This window comes from Mus musculus, chromosome 12 (assembly GCF_000001635.26).
Source record: "Mus musculus strain C57BL/6J chromosome 12, GRCm38.p6 C57BL/6J".
In the NCBI taxonomy this organism is placed as follows: Eukaryota; Metazoa; Chordata; class Mammalia; order Rodentia; family Muridae; genus Mus; species Mus musculus.
Genome location: NC_000078.6, coordinates 72,879,234 through 72,901,405, shown reverse-complemented (window position 1 = coordinate 72,901,405; position 22,172 = coordinate 72,879,234). Strand labels below are relative to the sequence as shown.

General features: G+C 34.3%; 1 protein-coding gene across 15 annotated transcripts in view; it reads left to right on the top strand.

Moving 5' to 3' along the window:
• 4930447C04Rik (RIKEN cDNA 4930447C04 gene) overlaps positions 1-21,213 on the top strand; it is a 37,765-nt gene extending 16,552 nt beyond the window's left edge. For 9 of the 15 annotated variants that reach the window (XM_011244201.2, XM_017315237.1, XM_017315239.1 and 6 more), the window contains 7 exons: positions 2,611-2,696; positions 2,873-2,919; positions 6,361-6,422; positions 8,427-8,602; positions 11,560-11,698; positions 16,126-16,183; positions 19,982-21,213. In XM_011244201.2, coding sequence (XP_011242503.1) covers positions 2,611-2,696; positions 2,873-2,919; positions 6,361-6,422; positions 8,427-8,602; positions 11,560-11,698; positions 16,126-16,183; positions 19,982-20,178 — 765 coding nt within the window. In that variant the 3' untranslated portion in view covers positions 20,179-21,213. Of the gene's footprint in view, positions 1-2,610; positions 2,697-2,872; positions 2,920-6,360; positions 6,423-8,426; positions 8,603-8,749; positions 8,846-11,559; positions 11,699-16,125; positions 16,184-19,981 lie in introns of those variants that run through there. The other 6 variants (XR_001780501.1, XR_001780500.1, XR_001780504.1 and 3 more) reach the window with 4 other exon arrangements.
• Positions 21,214-22,172: the final 959 nt, after the last annotated feature.

Genomic DNA, 22,172 nt, shown 5'->3' with positions numbered 1-22,172 from the left:
TGTTTCCAACATGGGACTTGAAGAAATTGAGGTGGATCTGACCTAGAAGTCTCCCCATTGAAGACTGATTCTCTTAGTATTCACAGATACTATTAGAGTTGCCAAGAGAGAAAAGCAATTAATAGTCCTTCCTAACTGTAAAGCCTATGAACCCCAACAATGGAGTGTTTATCACTCTCTGCTTTATTCCCTAGAGACAGAGTCTCTCACTGAACCTAAAGCTTGATATTTCAGTTAAGTGACTGGCCATCAAGTTTATGGGACCTATCCCTGCCTCTCATGCAAACTTTTTTGTGGGTGCTGGGAATTCAAATTCAGATCCTTATGCTTGCCCAACAAATGCACTTACTAGCAGCCTTTTCCTTAGCCCTTTAAAAAATCTCTCTCTCTGTCTCTGTCTCTAGCTCTACCCAGTCTCTCTCTATATGTATAGCTATAGCTATAGGTATCTGTATCTATGTCTGTCTATACATCTATATCTGCCTATCATATCTCTCTGCATATGTATATATATATATATTAGGCTGCTATGGGAAAAGAAATTCATATACTTTCAAATTTGGGGGGTTATAAAAAAATCAAAATAGAATTTATAAAATTTAACAAAATACAATAAAACATGTGATATGTGGACAAGCTGGTTCTCAGAGCAAAATATATATTTGAAAACAAACATTAGAAAGTGAAAAATATTATCAAAAATTTATTCTTAAAAATTGAAGAATAAAATTTACACATTAGATATTAGTAAACAGAAAGCAAAAATTAGTGACATTAAGAGGTTGAATTTATGAATCTGATCAAAAGCTAACATACCTTAAAAATCAATAAAATTTCAACAATTTAAATAACCTTTCTCTGGTGGAACAGAAGAGACAGAAGATAGGTGTTTATCTTATAGAAGATCATTCTAAATGTAGAAGATATTTTTTTTAGAATATTGATAGAATACTATATAAGACTTTTAAAACTAAGTGTGAAGTTAGAAGGATATTTCTGCAAGACAATTTGAATTATAAATAGGCTGACAAAAGAAAAACATAAGTATATAGTTTCCTCTAACAGTTTTTGCTATCTTTTTCCCTTAGTCTTCTGCCAGCATACATACCCAGACTCAGAGTCTCATGTGAACTTATCAAAGCTTTCGAGATTGCATCAAGACTGCTCATCAAAAGCTGACTGGTTTTGTTTTGTTTTGTTTTGTTTTAAGACAGGGTTTTTCTGTTCACCCCTGGCTGTCCTAAAACTATCTCTGTAGATCAGGCTGGCCTTGAACTTAGATCTGCTTGCCTCTGCCTCCCAAGTGCTGGGATTAAAGGCATGCAGCACCATGTTCTGCTGCTACTGATATTTTTGACTAGATAAATTCTTTTTGGAGGTAGAGGCCAGAATCACCCTACTTCTAAGTTAATGACAATCAAAAATATCTGCATACATTCTTAGATGTTTTCTGACAACAAAGTAGAGCTCTTTAAGCAATTTCAAACTACAAAAAAAAAACTGTTTGGAGAATTATCACAGCAAACCAGTTAGATTACAAAAACAAGAATAGGAAAAATACTTATACAATCAGTTTTAAGAATGATCATAGCTATAAAAATCCCAAATAATTAGCAAAGTAAATATAGTAGAATAACATTAATAACATAACTGTCAACACCTGTGAGACATGCAATGGAATTTGAAAATTAGAAAAACCTGTTAATATGATTCATCACATTTACCAGTTAGTAAAACATTTTAGCATCCAACCCCTTGCAACTGGAATTATAGACCACATGATCTGTCATGTGGGCATGTGTGCTACCAAGTACATCCTGGTAATTAAACCCAGGTTATTCTTAACTCCTGAACAATTTTCTGTGTATGTGTGTGATGTTTGCCATGAGTGGTGTGTGCCTTGACATATGTGGAGATCAGAGGTTGGCCTTCAGGAATCAGTTTTGCCTTCCACCCTGTGGGTGGGTTCCAGGGATCAAATTCAAGTTATCAGGCTTGGCAACCAGTGCCTTTATCTGCTGAGCCATCTCTCTGGCTCCCAAGAAATTTTTTTAAAGAATCAAGGACTGCCAGCTATTGAAAACTCATTCACCTTTTTCTTAAAAAGTAAAATATATTTCTTTGAGGCATTCTTCTACATAATTCTACTACAAAATTTGCTACTTAAAAGTGTACTTAAAAGTTCAATGATTTTTAGCATACAGGTTGCATAACTATCATAACTTTTGGATTCCAGAATATTTGCATCACCTCATTTATTTTGAAAAATAACATAGAAATCAGGTCATTGATAAAGAACACATTAATACTCATTTGATAGTGAATATGGATAAGTTAGAATTTTAAAGTTTACCTTAAATGAAAAATTACTACCACAGATAATTACCACACTTATCAAAAACCTCAAATTATTTAAGAATCCTTTTTTGCTTCTCAGTATAGTTGCCTTTATGTTTCCTTTGTAAATATTTCAGTTAATGTATGTAGTTGTAGGTATTGATAATGCTGGTGATTATGGGAATTAAATGCTAATATAATTAGAGATTCCAGTGTAGCTATAATACAAGATTATTATTTTATATTGTCAAACTAATGTTTAATTTTTTCCAGATATTTAATGACTCTGGTATGGATAGTAATTCAAAATCTTCACATATTCCAGCTGTTAAAAGTTCACAAGGTTTTATGCAATTCAGGTAATTTTTAAAATATAAAAAATACCCAAAGTGTTGGGATAAAGCTCCACGCTACTGTATTTGTCTGCTTTCAGTCTCTAGAACTGTTCCCCCAAAGAAAAGACACATTTTCATCTCTGTGGTAATTTGTAAATATTGACTCTGAAGTAATAAAAATTATATTTGTTGCATTTTAGATTGAATCAACCAAATTACAATCAACGGATTGAAAAAGAACATATAGGTATTTACTGTTTATATTTTTCTAAATAATAAATTATATCAGTTTTTATACTAAGTAAATTATTTGGATTTTTAAATTCTTACTAATGGAAGTACATATGTGGTTTAATAATACATTTTCATCAGAAAAGAAAATAAATACATTTCCTTATAGAAAATTTGGAAAACAAAGAAAAAATATAAAAGAAACAAAATGTAACTAGCCAGATATAACTGAAATAATGCAGTCTATTGTATAGTCTCTTAGTTTTTTAATACATGTGTAAATTTTGTTCTCTATTCCCCACTCGAATTATACAGTATAAGTAATTTAACCCCATTTCCCAATTTGACTACATACAGTCATTACAAATAAAAAAATGACATGAGGCTATTTTTCATATCATTAATTTTATTTGCAATGACTACATAGTATTCCATTGAATCACTATAGTAGATTTCAGCTATTTTCTTACATTTAATATCTTTTTGTTTCCATTTCTGAAACTATACATAATGCTTTTATGTTTTCTTATATTAATTTTGCTGCCTTGACTATTTCCCTTAACTGAACATCATAGAAAAGTCATAGTATATATGTATGAGTTTATTTTCACAAGATCAACATACATTGGAACTGTGGCAAACAATGGGACATACTTTTCTAACTGTATGTAGATATGTATGCATGGATGTGTAGTTACATAAGCACACACACATCATACACACACATCATACACAGAGATATATATTGGTAACCTACTAATGAGTCACATTATACCCTGTGTCATGCTATATGAAAGTCATCACCTTTTGACTTTTTGAAGTTTTAAAATTAATCATTTGGAAACCATATAATTTTGTAAATTGGGGCTCGGTGGTTAAGAGCGGTTCATCAGTTCTTCTAGAGGACTCAAGTTCAATTTGCAGTACCCACAACGACAACTTAACAACCATTTGTAATTCAACTTCCAGAGGACCTGTTACTCTCTTCTGTCTTTCTCAGGCTGGCACACATATAGCATACATTCCCATAGATACATATACATAAATAAAAATATATCTCTAAAAATATTTGTAGATATATACATTTTCTGGTAGTTATAGTCTATCAGCCTATTTTTCTCACTTCTCATATGGATCAACTGAAATAACATGTGTATACTATATAGCTGCACACTCTCTTTGCTTTCTTCTAAGAGGAAAAAAAAATGCCTTTCCTGTGCACGTGATCTACTCCAGCTGTTTATAATCCTCTTCATAAGCTAAGCTGATTGTATTAAACAAGGAGGAATAGCTAATCTCCTAGAACAATGTACCCTTGACATAGAGATGTTGGGAAATACATATAACTGGCATAGTCCTACTTGTACTGAGCATGTGTAATGAGGCTTTATGCTCAAGAAGACATGTAATTATTTTAGAAAAATAAAACAAAGACTTTCAACAATCTCTAAACCTATAAGTTGAGGAAATAAGTATGTGATAAAAAAATAATAGGTGTGATTTAATGCAAGAGGCAAAGTGTACAAAGCTTTCAGGAAATGGATGTATCACTTCAAGAGAGGCATTTTTGATTTTTAAAGATTTATTTACCTTATGATTTATTTTTAATTATGTATATGTGTGTGTGTCAGAGTGTGGATATGTGAACAAGAGTGCAGGTGCTAATAGAGGCCAAAAGAAGGTGTTAGATCACTTGGCGCTAGAATTACAGGCAGTTGTGAGCTGCCTTGAGTGTGTGCTACAAACCAAATTTATGTCCTCTGCAAGAGTAATAGCTGCATATGTAGCAGAGGATGGCCTTATCTGGCATCAGTGTGAGGGAAGGACCTTGGTCCTGTAAAGGCTTGATGCCCCAGTGTAGGGGAATGCCAGGGTGGTGAGGCAAGAGTGGGAGGGCACCCTCATAGAAGAAAGGGGGGGGGGAGATGGGATAGGGAGTTTTCGGAGGGGAAATCAGAAAGGGGGATAACACTTGAAATGTAAATAAATAAAATAACCAATAAAAGTTTTTAAAAAAGTAGTAGTCACTCTTAACCCGTTGAGTCATCTCTCCAGCTCCCAAGGTAAGATTTCTTTTTTTAAAAAACTTTTATTTATTTATTTACACTCCAGATTTTATTTTCTGTCCCCCCACCCCACCCTCCAACTGTTCACGAGGATATCCCCACCTCCCACCCCCTTCCCCCACCTCTACCCAACCAGATCTTTAAACTCCCTGGGGCCTCCAGTCTCTTGAGGGTTGGGTTCATCTTCTCTGACTGGACCCAGACCTGGCAGTCCTCTGCTGTATATGTGTTGGGGCCTCATATCAGCTGGTGTATGCTGACTGGTTGGTAGTCCAGTGTTTGAGAGATCTCGGGAGGTCCAGGTTAATTGAGACTGCTGGTCGTCCTACAGGGTCGCCCTCATCCTCAGCTTCTTCCAGCTTTTCCCTAATTCAACCACAGGGGTCAGCAGCTTCTGTCCATTGGTTGGGTGCAAATGTCTGCATCTGATTCTTTCATCTGCTTGTTGGGTCTTTCAGGGGTCAGTCATGATAGGTCCCTTTTTGTGAGAGCTCCATATCCTCAATAATAGTGTCAGCCTTGGGACCTCCCCTTGAGCTGGATCCCACTTTGGGCCTGTTGCTGAACCTTTTGGGTAAAGATTTCTTAAAAGCCCAATTAATAAAAATTGATGATTGACTATATTAAAATAAAGAAATGTTGTTTATCCAGAGATACAAAGAAAAAATGCTGTAGAGATAGCTCAGAGGTTTAAGAGCACTTATTGTTGCAGAGGATCTGGGTTTGGTTCCTGTCTTAGTCAGGGTTTCTGTTCCTGCACAAACATCATGACCAAGAAGCAAGTTGGGGAGGAAAGGGTTTATTCAGCTTACACTTCCACACTGCTGTTCATCATCAAAGGAAGTCAGGACTGGAACTCAAGTAGGTCAGGGAGCAGGAGCTGATGCAGAGGCCATGGAGGGATGTGACTTACTGACTTGCTTCCCCTGGCTTGCTCAGCCTGCTCTCTTATAGAACCCAAGACTACCAACTCAGAGATGGTCCCACCCACAATGGGCCCTCCCCACTTGATCACCAAATGAGAAAATGCCTTACAGCTGGATCTCATGGAGGCCCTTCCCCAACCGAAGCTCCTTTCTCTGTGATAACTCCAGCCTGTGTCAAGTTGACACAAAACCAGTCAGTACAGTTCCCAACACCTACGTGGCTCCTAACAACTACCCTTAACTCCAGTTTCAAAGGATCTAATACCCTTTCCTGGACTAAACTGTTAACTATTAAATTTTGTGCTCTTACATGTATTTACTAGGTAAAACTGTATGAACTTGCCATTTTTGTAAATAGATATTTACAAAATATTTTATACAGTTGAAGTAAATTATTTAACTTCATAATGAGATCACACAAATGAAATAAATTAATGAATTTGTTAAATCCCATATAACAAATAGATGCTGAATGTGGAGATAAAGAGACAGTAAGACAAGTAAGAGAATCAAAATGTAGTACACAGGTAAGTCTAATGTTAGATTTTTAGTTTCTAAGCAGAACATCCTAATTTAAAAAATACTTAGTGTTCACTTAAATTTTAGACTTATTACAATAAAGATTACTTATGTAAGATGTTATTAGCTTGAAACTTAGCTTATAGGAAGTTAGAAATATTTTTTTCAGATTAAAAAAGAGTCTAAAAAAGTTTTGTATGAACAAATGTCAACAGTTGTCACTCGTAAGTGATGATACACATTAAGATCCATTAAGATCAAAACCAACTCGTAATTTAAAAAATTAATTTATTTGGCAAGATTTGATGATTGTTAGGGCAATTCAAGACCAGTGGATATGAAAGTATCTTGATAATAGTTTTGTTTAGTGGAAAACTTTAATGATGACAGATGCAAACTAAGCTATCAAGGGTTAAAACGAGAAGTGACTAATTGACTAAGTAGTATTATACTATAAAGGAAATACAGGTAATAAGCACATTATAATTCTTTTACACAGACCCAAATTGTTTCTGTAATAGGATTTGATATAATCATACATGAAATATCTCTCTCTCTCTCTCTCTCTCTCTCTCTCTCTGTGTGTGTGTGTGTGCGCATATGTGTGGTATGTGCATTGAGTGTGTGTATAGAAAATAGAAATAAGATAAATGAAAAGATAGTATTCAGGTTCTCAATCTTTAGAACTAAACTAGTATAAAAATTATAATGGCAAAAAATTTTAAAGACAAAGTAGACAATTGTCTGTTATTTACCTTAAACACAGTTACCTGAAATAACTTATGAAGAAAGATTTATTACAGTTCATAGTCTGAGGGTTCTTGGTTGGTTCCATTGCTTTGGGCCAATTGTAGCACACATCATAAAAGAAGTTCATAATGGAGTCAAACACCTCTGTAGGCTTAGATTTTTCAAGGTCCACTTTAGGGTTCTTTAATGCTCTAACCTCCCTTCTAGCCCACTGACCAAATGTAGGGAAAAAAATGGTTACTAGGACAAGGGGTTGTGGACCTATTTAGAAGTAGTTATTTGGGGAGACTCCACCATTCATTATCAGGATACTAGCAGTCCAGTTCAATAGCAAACACCAAACATGAATCAGTAGTGGTTGCACAATCCAGCAGAAACAGTGAGGCTTTGCCTTAGCACAAGTCAGCAGAAATGGCAAGAAACAGCTGAAATACCATAAGAAGTTCTTTGGTGCATTTCTCTTTACGAAGTCATGACAAGCAAAGATCAGCGAAGACCAGCAAATCATTTCAAGGCATACCAATGCAAGAGCATCCTCTCATGCCTATCGGGTTCCATTTACATTCTCTCCAAACATCAGGAGCCCTCTCACTAGTCTGCCTCAGCAAAACATCCTTTCATGTGTCTGCTTCAACAAAATATCCTCTCACAAGACAGCTTCCAGAAAAACATCACATGACACAACTGAGTTTCCAAGGAAACGAGAAATTTCTACTTCATAGCTTATCTATGACCAGGAATTTTTTTTTCAAAGAAGAGATCCTACAGTCCCTTTCAGAGCATGCTACCTACCATGATTTAAAGGACTCTTATACCCTATCTCCTAAAATTTTACTACCTCCTAGTAACGACAAGCTGGGGATTAAACCTGTGACACAGATCCAGATTATAGCATAAAGCGATATTAAACAAATTGCTTAATTTCCTTTTTAAGAAGTTAACAGAGTATACTGTGAAATTTTTAAAAGAAAAACCACTCCTCAATATTTTCCTTCAATTTCAGCATTTTTGGTTATCATTTAATTTTTTTTTCATGTAGTGTTAAGCAAAATGGAGCTGGGAATAAGAGAAGAATTCAGTTACAAAATAACTACTTTTCTATTCCTTTGAGGATATGTATATATCTCACTTTATCAGTTCTAGTTTCACTTCTCTGTGAAGTGATAACAGAATAATATGGTGCATTCTACCTTATGCAGTATATGTGTGTGCTTTTAAGTAACAGTCACTGTTAACATTTTTCTGTTACTTTCCATTTACAGGCCCTATACATTGAACACTTTGGAAAGTCCATAGAAAATAATAGTGTTGAAGAGGAAAGAGATGAGAATTTTCCTCAAACTCCTGAAACTCCTTCATTTCTAAGAACTCCTGAAGCGCTGAAGACACCTGAATCTATGGAGAAAATGCAGTTCCCTAAAAGCCCCTTCTTTGAAATGTATGATTTTTATTAATAATTCTAATTTATTTATATATTGAGCAATATACGTAATTTATAGTAATAATTACTAAAGATTCTACTCCCTGTTTTTTGTTTGTTTGCTTGTTTGTTTGTCTTTCTGATGGTTGGGGTTTGTTATTAAAGTGAAGATGATAAAGAGCCTGAGTTTCCAGTGAGACAATATGGAGGCTTAAGATTTTTTTTCCTCCATTTCTTATTTATTCGTTGAACCAATGGCCAGTAAGTACCTCCTGTATACTAGGTATTATGCTCCATCTATCTAACCTTCTATTTTGCCCTTTTTTTATTAGATATTTTCTTTATTTACATTTCAAATGTTATCCCCTTTCCTAGTTTCCCCTCCCCCCTCCCCCTGCTCCCCAACCCACCCACTCCCATCCTGGTCCTGGCATTCCCCTATACTGGGGCATAAGAGGCTTAAGATTTTACAAAGGATAAAAGATGTGGAAAAATTAAAGTCAAGCTCAATAAATAAAGTCACATATAGTAGTTATAGACTACTGATGGAGTAATGTTTCAGCAGTCAGTTTCCATATATGTAGTGTCTGAAGCAGGGTTCCCATTTTCTTAAAACTAAATGTCTCCAATATGAATATACAACATTTAAAAACACTGATTTAGGGTTTGTAGCCAAGAAAGTAGTGCTGCATTGAACCTTTGGGTTCCATTCAGTCTGTTCCTTAACACCAAGCCCTAAGTTCTAAGACATAAATCAGATTTTGCCTCATCAGGTATCTCTAACCTGTGTTCTGCTCCTGTATTTTAAATTGGTAGTAAAATTTTATGTTTGAATGTCATGCATTTGACTCAAGAAAAAAATATTCAACACCCAAGATATAATTTGCAAAACACAAGAAAATCAAGAAGAGGGAAGACCAATGGGTGGATACTGCATTCCCCCTTAGAATAGGGAACAAAATACCCATGAAAGGAGTTACAGAGACAAAATTTGGAGCTAAGATGAAAGGATGGACTATCCAGAGACTGCCCCACCCAGGGATCCATCCCATAATCAGCCACCAAACCCAGACACTATTGCACAATGCCAGCAAGATTTTGCTGAAAGGACCCTGATATAGCTGTCTCGTGTGAGGCTTTGCCAGGCCTGGCAAATACAGAAGTGGATGCTCACAGTCATCTATAGGATGGAACACGGGGCTCCCAATGGAGGAGCTAGAGAAAGTACCCAAGGAGCTGAAAGGGTCTGCAACCCTATAGATGGAACAACAATATGAACTAACCAGTACCCCCACAGCTCATATCTCTAGCTGCATATGTAGCAGAAGATGCCCTAGTCGGCCATCACTGGGAAGAGAGGCCCCTTGGTATTGCAAACTTTATATGCCCCAATACAGGGGAATGCCAGGGCCAAGAAGCAGGAGTGAGTGGGTAGGGGAGCAGGGCGGAGGGAGGGTATAGGGAACTTTCAGGATAGCATTTGAAATGTATATAAAGAAAATATCTAATAAGAAAGAAAGTAAAAGAAAGAAAGAAAAGAAAGAAAGAAAAAAGTATTCAAAATAGAATTTATCATCAGATCCTAAAATTGAATGAATGTTGATCATTCTCTGGATGAACATAATCTGTAAAAGTATATTATTCATTTATGATTATAGGAATAGCTGTGGCAGAATTTTCAGGCTGACATATTAATATACATGTTTGTTTATGGTTGGGTTGGTGGGGCTAGGAAATGAATCTAAGGTCTCACTCAGGCTCAGTGCACACTCTGCCTAAACTACAGTCCATCCATAGAAAACAAAAACAAAAGCAAAAAACCACTTTATACAGCCCTGTGTACAAGCAGCTGTTGGACACTTTATGCTATGATTTTTTATATAAATATCAACTTTATGAGTCATTGCTACACTATAATTTTTATCTTATAGATGACAAAACAGAATCATGGATAATGCAAACAGTCAGTGTTAAAGTTTAGTTGGTTGGTTGGCTGGTTGGTTGGTTGGCTGGTTGGTTGGTTGGCTGGTTGGTTGATTGGTTGGTTGGTTGGTTGGTTGGTTGGCTGGCTGGTTGGTTGGTTGGTTGGTTGGCTGGTTGGTTGGCTGGCTGGCTGGTTGGTTGGCTGGTTGGTTGGTTGGTTGGTTGGCTGGTTGGTTGGTTGGTTGGTTGGCTGGCTGGTTGGTTGGTTGGTTGGTTGGTTGGTTGGTTGGCTGGCTGGCTGGTTGGTTGGTTGGCTGGTTGGTTGGTTGGTTGGTTGGCTGGCTGGTTGGTTGGTTGGTTGGTTGGTTGGTTGGTTGGCTGGTTGGTTGGTTGGTTGGCTGGTTGGTTGGCTGGTTGGTTGGTTGGTTGGTTGGTTGGCTGGTGTTTTCTTTCCAAGGCAGGGTTTCTTTGTGTAGCCCTGTTTGTCTTGAAACTCACTTTGCGGACTACTCTGGCTCTATATCATATACTGACTTGTCTTCTTATTCCAGATCATTTATAGTTAGTCTTTTCTTAGTGCTCTGTAATGTCTGACTTCTCATTAAAACATGTCTTATGACGAGTTTTCAAGGTCTTGAGAGCTGGGATTTTCAGTGTGAATTGCTGCATCCGAATTTCAGTGTCACTTGCTATTCTTTTAAGCAAATCTCTTAATATTGCTAAACTTCAAAAGTATTTGCTGTAAATGAAAATGATATTAACAGTGCTTTGTTTTGATGGACTAAGGAGAGAAATAAATTGCACTTATGTAAGTACCTAGAATAGTGCCTGACAACATATTCTTAGTAAGTACTCACAATTATTATCCCCAAATTTGTATTTATATTCTTCACCCAAATGTTTTTTCTTCAAAACTTGTCACCTGAAAACCTACCTTTGCGAATTCCAACCGGTACACCATTGCTTTTGGTGCTTCCCAGTCTGCATTGTTTAGTAACAGCAATTATAAACATTTATAACATTTTGATGATTTTTAAATCTTTGTGTAACAGAACTAAAAATGCAACATCTGAAGGACATAAACAAAAGGATTCTCCTGGATTTTCATTTCTTATGAGTTACACCTCTAGATCACCTGGACTAAATTTATTTGATTCTTCTGTATCTGATTCAGAAATCTCATCGGATCAGGTAAAGTGAGAACCAAATTTTTATTTCTAAAAATTGTACATTGGAGCTTTAGGCAATTTTAGTTCTTCAGTACCAAATTTTCTTGGGACAGACTATTAATGGGAAATTTTGAAAAAAAAAAAAAAAAAAGCTATGGATGTGACTCAGTGGTCTAGTGCTCGACTAGTGTCCTTGAGGCATGGTTCCCACCTCCAATGTGGAAAAAAATTTCTGAGTATTGATAATATAACAGAGTTCCCTATGACCGTCTTACTTTTAACTTTACATGGCCAAGATTCATATTTTTTTTGTTAAAAGAAAAGAAAATCTTGAGACCAGAGAGATGATTCAGCAGCTAGGATCATTTGCTGCCTTTCAGAGGCCCTGAGTTTAGTTTCTAACACCTAGGTCATGTGATCCTTCAGTTCTACGGTATCCAACAGCATTCTAACCTCCAACCTCCAAGAGCATCTACACACACACACACACACACACACACACACACACACACACACACATAAATAAAAATCTTAAGATAAAATCTTGCCTGGGATATGGCTCACATAGAGGTAGAGTGCTTGCCTACCATTCATGAGGGCCTGAGCTTGATTTCCAGCACCCAAATAAAATCAAATTAAAGTTTTATTTTAAAAAAAAATCCAAGATCAAAACCCTTAAGGTAGGGATGATCTAAATTGTGGTTGAAGATAGATTAAAATGAATTTGGTTATATAATGTGTTTCATGTTTTCAATATAAAAATAAACTATATATTTTTACTTAATTCATAATGTTATCAGGTTATATTAGTATTTTCAGCTATATGTATGTACATGGTAATACTTTCATTAGTTAATTTTAAAATTTCTGAGGAATTTCCACTGATGTTTCTACTTTTCAGTGATGCAAATCATTATAACTTCTTTACTTCTTAGTTAAGCAATTAAACCCAATATTAAGTTATATGTTAGTGGGATTGTGCAATAAAGTACAGTATTTAAAATTAGACACAGAATCCTATTCAATACTCAGAAATGTAGAGTGCATGGAAATTGGTGAAAATAATTCAATTCCTTCTCTGCAAAATAGAAATAATGACAGTGGCTGCCATAGAGTTTATAAATAATAAATGAGTTTGTACACATAAAGCATTTCAGAAGTATCACTTACTAGTGCTATATAGTACAATATAATTTTGTTATTGTTCATTAAAATTCTTTACCTAGGAATTTTGTGTGGCTTAAGTTTTTATTATATTACATTGGAAAAATTATGAATTTATTGATCGAAGATATGGTACTATATATTTTAATATTATTTAATGTGTTTAGCTTTTGTTGTTATTTATACATTTATTTTATAAGCAAGTAATTTCTAAAAGGAATGTGCTAGACTTGAAAAACAAACTAAAAGAACTCAATTCTCTTTTACAATAGTAACATGAACTTGAATATGTATAACTTTGGTAGGAAGCACATATATTTTGAATAAAGAAAACTAGAACCACTGAAAATTATTAAAATCCTAAATACATGAAGTATTTACATAGGAAGAAAATATGAAGGTAGCTTTCTTTCCAATGCAATTTGTAAATGTAATATAATTTTAATCTAATTGAAGTCCTGAAAAATTAGGCAGGCAGTGGTGGCACAAGTTTTTAATCCCAGCACATGGGAGGCAGATGCAGGCTGATGTTTGAGTTCAAGGCCAGCCTGGGCTACACTGTGAGTTCCAGAACAGCCAAAGCTACACAGAGAAATCTATCTCAAAAAATCAAACACAAATCCTGGAAGATTGTTTATTTTTAATCCTTGTTTTATTCTGTTTTGTTTTAGTGAGTTGGGGAAGGAGACTACCCTATTAAGAAATTTCATAGGACAAAAATGATTATTCAAAAAAATGCTCAGAAGTAATAGAATGAAATCCTAAACAAGTATTTAACCAGAAAAAGATAATAAAGAAGAAATTGAATAAGAAAGCATTAAAAATAAATATAAACAGCATAAATTATGAACTTCTTAATAACTTAATTAATGTTAGTGAGTTAAATACTCCACTAAAAGGCAGAGATTGGCCAATTGCGTAAGATAGAAAGACTCAAATATAAGCTAACCCATATTTCATTATAATGCTAATGATAGGTTGAAAGTTAAAGATGTAAAATTATATTTCATGAAAATTCTAAGAAGGCCACAGTGGCTATATTATCACTTGGGGGTACCCTTCATGTTAAAGACGTTGTTAGAAATGAGAGATAATGTATAAAAATTAAAAGTTCAACTCATAAGAAAGATATGACACAAATATGGTTCATGTCTAGCAACAGCTTTTAAATGTGTAATATAGAGCTATGTATTGAGCTCAGTGGTGGAATGTTTGCCTAGTATTCACAGTGTCTTGGGTTCAATTCCAAGTAATAAAGCAAATGAGCTAATTAATTAAATTTGCATGAGAGGAAAAATAGAGACAGAGGCTTTATACTCCCTTTTTTCAACAGTTGGTAAAATTAAACAACACAAGAAACATGCCCTGCAAGATCTGAATGATACAGTCAATCTCTTTGGTCAAATTGACCATATCCAACAACTGCAAGTGATTTTCAAGTGCTAATCGTATAATTACAAAATAGGCAATCTCTCTCTCTCTCTCTCTTTTTCTCTCTCTCTCTCTGTTTTTTTTTTTTGGGTTTTTGTGTGTGTGTGTGTGTGTGTGTGTGTGTGTGTGTGTGTGTGTGTGTTTGAGATAGGGTTGTAACTCTGGCTATCCTGGAACTTGTGTAGACTAGGCTGGTCTTGAACTCAAAGATCTGCTTGCCTCTGCTTCCCAAGTGCTAGGATTAAAGGCATACACCACCACTACACAACTCACTAATGAATCTTAATGAATACAAAAAGTATTAGAATCAGAATGTTGGGCTGGAGAAATGGCTCAGAGGTTAAGAGCACTGACTGCTTTTCCAGAGGTCCTGAGTTCAGTTCCCAGCAACCGCAATTGGCTCACAAACATCTGTAATGGGATCTGATGCCCTCTTCTGGTGTGTCTGAAGACAGCTACAGTGTACTCATATAAATAAAAGCAAATAAATAAATCTTTAAAAAAAAAATCAAAATGTGTTCCCTGACAACAATACAATTCAATTAAAAGTTAATAAAATATCTAGGGAAATACTAAACATTTAGGCTGTGAGTCAAGGGAATAGTCATGAGAGAAATCAGAAAAGATTTTGAAATTGCTTATTATGAAAATTCAGCTTATCAAAATTGAAGAAAGATAACACAGCTAGAGCAAAGGTGATAGTTAGATATTTAGTTAATAAGATAATTAATAGAAAAGAATACTCTAAAATTAATGACCTTTACTTCTTTATGAAAAGAATAACAAAGCAGCTCCAAAGTAAATGAAGAAATAATAAAGACTAGAAATCACTGAACTGGAAAAACAACAAAGAAAATGAACAAAGCCAAAGTTGATTCTTCGAAAATAATTGACCAATTCCTAGCTAGATGACCTAACTCTACTAGAAATTAAGAGGACATAATTATAAATTCTAAATGGTATAAAGTAGATTGGTGAAAGACACTCATTCTACACATTTAAACAGTGTGGGTAAAATGACTCAACACTAGTGCAAGCCTGGGACCCACATGGTGGTTGGAAAGAACCATCCCACGAGTTGTACTCTGATCTCCACACGCATACCATGGCACATTTGTACTTGTACATACTCTCACAGTAATAACTGATTTCATAAAACTGTATAAGTTAAAGTGTAATCAAAATGGTATGAGAAAGGTACAAGGATTGGTCAAATAATCAGTGATATAGGCTAGAAAGTCTTGAAATAAAAGAACATAGAATGTGATAATTTGGGACTATTAATTGTAAGAATAAATTAGGAGCTTACATGTTATACCAATAGAAATAATTTAATTTATCTATTAAGTTGTTAAACTTAATAGATAAATTAAATTTAAAAACATTAACCATAAAATGTTCATAAGAAATGTAAATGGATGATTCTCTACGTGTAAATATATTATATATTGCTATAATCAAGTTAATAGGCTTTATTTATTTATTTATTTATTTATTTATTGCAGCACTGAAATTCAACCCTAGACCTCAGGAATACTATAGACAAGCACTCTACCACTGAGTCACACCCTCCAGATCAATCCTTGGTTTGATATAAGTAAATGACAAATTTATTCACCTAATGTTAGAGATTGAACCAAGATGCTCATGTATGCTAAACAAGGTTCTGCCACTGAGTTACATCCTGAGCCCAAAACAAGATTGTTTTTAAAGTCTTGTAATATATGTAGAAAGTTACTGTTATGTCTACCCTAATATTATATGCTAAAACTACAGGCTCTAGTGTCAAATATAATGCTATATAAACTATTCTTTTGATTTCACAAATAATAGTTAATGGAAATTATTTTCCAGTTTAATGAACATTACTCTGCGGTAAATCTAAATCCTTCTTCATCACAACAAGGAATTGGTGAGTGTTTTGAAGTTTTCTACATGTAAAACATGATAACTTTCCTACATGGTAGGAAAGTTTGTTTGAATGAAAGGTAGACTGGTTTACTTCTAATTGAGTTTTTGGAGGAGGGGTCACCCAGCTTATTTATTTAATAACATTTGCTTGTAGACCCTGTTAACTCAGTAGACGACAGTACTGCAGTCACATCACAGAAAAAGTAGTAACTGCTCTCTGTTCTCCTTTCCTTTCCTCCTGCCATCTTTCTTCTTCATCTTTTCACAACTCTGCCAACACTTGTTTTCTTCAATATTACTGATTTCTCAATTGTCAAATGTTATGGGTATCTTATATTTGTTACCATACTTAGTCCTTTTTAATAATTTAACATTAACTATTCCCATTCTTTTGGAAATTGTTTTATCTTGGTGCGTACTTTTTATTGGGTAGCCTTACTTCTTTTATTCTTTGTTTAGTTAATTCAGTCAATATTTGTATATGTGTATGTATTTCATTTGTTACCAGCTACTGCTTTTGTCTTTGGTGACAGAACAGTGGCAAGAATTCAGAATCCTCATAGGGCTTGTATTCTGTTGGAAGAGACAGAAGATAGACAAATAAATGCATATAATATTAGCTATATATATGATACTAATATACTAAATAGTTTATGGACTTGAAGAGGTAGTAAGATTCATATTATAATTTTTATATATTTACTTTGTAGAAGGATGTGAAGTAAGAGATAAAAGCGTGTACAGTGTCTTTTGTCTCATTAAGAACCTGTCAGTTACTCAAATAAGATTTCTTTTGCTACTTCATCCACATTGAACATGTCCTGCTGCTATGGACAAGACACATGGAGAATGTATGTTACTTTGACACACAAAAGCTACACTTTCAGTTTCCCATCAATCATTTATTCCATTTTAGTCATGCCCATATGCTAATTCATAGCTTCTCTAATTCAGGTGTATTCTTACACAGCACAGTTGGCAGGGACAACATTCGACATTTACCCCTAATCCTATGTTTTCTAAGAAAATAGTATTATGAGAAGAGAAACTCTTAAGTCTTCATTCCATGTTGGTCTGACTCAGCCCTGACTTGAGTTAACCTTTAAATACTGAGAAGGGAGATAAGCCAGAAAAAGAAGACTAGGAAATACTTGGTTTAGGAAGATGGGTGCTGTGCTACAAGGGCATTAGGGAACACATCAGTGAAAGACATTTGAGCACAGACATGAGGAGATGTACACAGTGGGTACTGGAGAAGTATTCTAGGCAAAGACTGGAAATGTCTTACATAATAACATGCATGGTATATTCAGTGAAAAGCCAGTAAACTGTACGATTTAAATGGAGAGCAAGGAGAATAATGCAAAAAAAATTAAGTCAGAAGTGTGAGAAGGAAGAAATCATGTTTGTTTGACCCTTTGACCATTAAAATCTTTGGATTTTTTTTTTTTCCTAAATGAAGTAGGAAAAGAGAGTTGTGAGCAAATGACTAAAATTAGCTGACAGGTTTGCTTTGGGTTTTTTGTTTGTTTGTTTGTTTGTGTTTGTTTTTGTTTTTAAAGATTCTGTGGATTGCTATATGGAGAACACACTGTATAAAAAGGATAAATGCAGAAATATGATTAGCATGCTGTTAAAATGATTTAAGTGGAAATTGATAGCTGTGAAACCTTTTCTAAACTCTAGGCTTGTGCTTCTGATTTGATAGTGATAAGCTCTTCATATCTAAAATAGCTTTTTGACATTAAAACTCAGTATATCAGAAATAAATGTTATTCCCTTTTCAATATCTCTGATGGTTATCTCCATTTTTTTGCTTGTCAAGATTCAGAGTATCAGCAATAATTTTAACTTCTCTCTGTTGTTATAATTAAATTCAACTAGGCATAAAGCTTTGTCAATTTTTAGAAATACTTCTTTTTCTATTGCTAGTGATATTATTGTTTTTCCAACTCATAACCATTCACATGGGATGTTGTAATGACATCCTAATTGATGTTTTTTGTCTTCTTGGCTTACCTATAAATCACATCTTCACCTTCTTTAAGCATAATGCTATCATCTGCCATTGTCAAACACTTAAGTGGCTTTCATTGACTGTCACTTACCATCTTCTTATTTTTCTAACGTAACATCAATATAAGCAATTTTAAAGCAAAATTAGCCATCTTTGGTCAGACTGAAGAGTTCAGCATATCTCAAGCATGTTCAGACTTTTTTACCTGCTTGTTTCTTGCAGCCTCCAAATTCCATCTTTATCTTTGAAGAGTAACTTCTCATCCATAAAGCCCTTATATCCACCTTCTACCTTCCATTCCCAAATACTCTCTCCACTTTTCCGAACCTCTTTTTAAAAAAAAATGTTTATATTATACATAATAGCATTAAGTATTTATGAATATATAAAAATCATCCTCTGAATCTTTTAGGATAAGGACTTGCTTTATATTTACCTTTGAATTTCTCAGAGCACTTAAAATATTGTTTTATACAACATATACTTTTGTTTATACAATGATTAGGAATTTTATGAATAATTCATAGGAACTCTTAAAAAGAAAATAAAACTCATTTATGCAAAGGGAAATTCAAGATTTAATTTCTTTCAGAATCTAGGTGTTTTTGTCTAAGTCTTATGATTAGGAAATGAAGTTGGTAAAGAAAAAAAAATAAAGGGAGTGAGAGAACTCAAATACCTTAATCAGTTCATCCTGCTGGCCAGTGTCTTGACTATTGCTTGACTGACCTTTGTTTAAAGTGAAATAATGGATGTTAAAAGTTTATAAATTTCAAAGTGGCACAAAGAACATTTCCTGTTTAAGGTACCAACTAACTACTTCTGTATATGGGAAAAATATTTAGGCTTTATGTCACTTGTTTCAGATAAGCCAAACTGTTGAGTAATAGTTGATTTTAAAGAGATAGTGAAAGGTATTTTTGCTTTCAGTTTTAAATAATGAATGAAAACTGGTATATATTTTTTCTACTGCCAATCCTTGGAGTCAACAAGCAAATCTACAAGTGAAGTTGATTCATACATTTCTTTCAAAACTGTGGAAAACCCTTTTCACAGATTCATCAAAGGTTCTGAACACTGCTATAACCATATTTTGTAATTATGCAATAAATAATAGCTGGATAAATTTGACCTGTGCAGCATCTCAGATGCAGCATTTCCCTCTCCATATCCATTGCTGTGGTTGTAGGTAAAGGGCATTTTCTCTCTAACTGTTGGATAATATCTTTTTCCCCTGTCGGTGCTTATTACTTTTAGATGCTGCTTTTCATCCATTCTGTACGTTTTCCTAAGTAACCGTGCAAAGCAGTTTAAGTCATGTTTTATCTGTATGTGACAGTACTTAATGGCTTCCTCTTACTTATTTAAGTCTACATTCTATAGTGAGGCATTCAATAGCCTTTGCAAGCTCATTTTCGTGAACTCTTGCTGAATATATCTTTGTTATTTTTTAGTGCCCCTGATAACTTGGATGGATTTATGTTACCCTACAGTTTGCTATGCAGATCTGTCTCTGGACATGCATGCTATTCTCTTTATTTGAGATGTTTTACCTTAGTTTCTGCTCTGTACACTTGAGTTCAAACTATTTATAAGTATGGCTCAAGTTAGAGGTTGCCTTTCATAGAACCAAGGACAATGCCTTATGTGTATGAAGAATACGTTTAAATATCCACTAGATAGATAAGATTTAATGTTTATCTATTGTATGCAATATTGTAATCTAGTAGATTGTTTTATATAACATGAATACAATGATATTTTAATATTTATATTCTTCAGGAAACTTATTTGGAAAATCAGAAGGAGAAGATGCCTTCACATTTTCTTTTTCATCAGACTCTTCTCACACATTTGGAGCTGGAAAAGATGACTTTAGTTTTCCATTTTCTTTTGAACAGGATCCAAGCACAATGACTTCTTCTTCCTCAAAAGATTTTTCATCCTCACAAAATAAAACACAATTTATGTTTTTTTGAGTTATTATTTTTGAACTATTTAATGCTATTTAACTATTTGAACTATTTAATATCTGTAAAATTTTGTATTATCACTGAATGTAAGATATATTTTTGTCAATTAAAGTAGAAATTGTTCCTATAGTTGAATTATTTGATTGAAGTTATTTAAATATTGAGTATTTTATTTTTGTGACACTAGCTGATCAGTATTTATTTTGATTTTGACTTGTAGGCCCTATTAAACAATCTCTTTATCTTAGAAATGTCAATACTTCTTTCATAAATTCTTTAATAATTTTAAGTCTATTTCTCCCTGGAATTTGAATTTCAGTTTTGTAGTACTTTAGTTATTTTGATAATAACAAGAGTACTTTCAAACTATCAGAAGACCTTTTTATGATAACTGTGCAGAATTAATACTTTTGCCATGAAAAAATTTGAAATCGCTGGGCGTGGTGGCACACACCTTTAATTCCAGCACTTGGGAGGCAGAGGCAGGTGGATTCCTGAGTTCGAGGCCAGCCTGGTCTACAGAGTGAGTTCCAGGACAGCCAGGGCTACACAGAGAAACCCTGTTTCGAAAAAAAAAAATTGAAATCACTGGGTTTTAGTTATGCTTTATTTGGTAGAATGCAGAATGGTATTCTGATTATAATTTTTAAAAATTCATGTCAATGACATTACAGTTTGTTATTTTCTTTTAAATACAACAGTAAAATTAACAGTTTTGTTAATTATGTTAGTATGTCTTTAAGAAAGTGAAAGTGAGAAAGACTAATATTTGAAGATTGTATTGTTATATCACTGGTTGCCCTGGTTAAACCTTTTTTGAAGAATAAAATTTTTTTGTTTTTCATCTTCAACAGGGAACATTTAATGTTAACATTTTTATATTTTGTTTCACATTTATATTTCATGTTTGTTTTTTATATTCTATATTTGTTAATTATATAGCTTCAATTAAGATATTAAAATCTGATGAAATATATATTGCTTAATTTTTATTAAGCTTTTCAAATTGAGTTATCAAGTAATAAAAAGAGTATGACTGCATATTTTGATGCATAATTACTGACAGATTTTTTTAATTTTATTTTTACATTTAAAAAAATTTATTTAATCTTTTTTTACAGTCCAGATTTTATCCCCTTCCTGGTCCACCCTCTGACTTTTCCACATCCCATACCTCCTCACCCCACCCCCACCCCAGTCTCCACGAGGATGTCCCACACACACACACACTGTCCCACCCCTACCATACCTCTCCATTCCCTGGGGCTCCAAGTCTCTCAAGGGTTAGGTGCATCTTCTCTGGCTGAGTTCAAATCCAGAAATCCTCTACTGTATATGAGTTGGGACCTCATATCAGCTGGTGTATTTTGCCTGGTTGATGGCAGCATACACAAGCTGATATAAGAGTGTCTGAGAGATCTCAAGGGTCCAGGTTAGTTGAGACTGCTGGTCCTCCTACAGGGTCACCCTCCTCAGCTTCTTCCAGCTTCTCCCTAATTCAACTACAGCGGTCAGTGGCTTCTGTCCATTGGTTGGGTGTAAATATATTCATCTGACTCTTTCAGCAGCTTGTTGTCTCTTTCAGAGGGCAGTCATTTTAGGTCCCTTTTTGTGAACATACCATAGCCTCAGTAATAGTGGCTGACAGATTTTTAAGCTGTCATCTTTTTTTTTTCCCTATGTCTGATCAAACTGCAAAGAAAATCTGATTGGTTTCTCCTTGTTGCCAACAGTATGTTCAAAGCTTTTATGGATTCCCTCACTCCTAATTTTTATTTAAAACTCAAATGTTTTGTAAAGCCATTCTCAAGACATTTTAAGCTTGGACTTATAGATTATGGTGCATGTATGTGGAATCATCATTCTCAACATGCAAGGCAGAATTTGAGTGAAGGTCTGTAAATATCTGCATGTCCCAGTTTAGTGAGTAAGCCTTTCCAAAGACTTCAGGGTACTGATCTAGTAAGTGATAGGATTTAAGACCACTTTAGAATGAACAT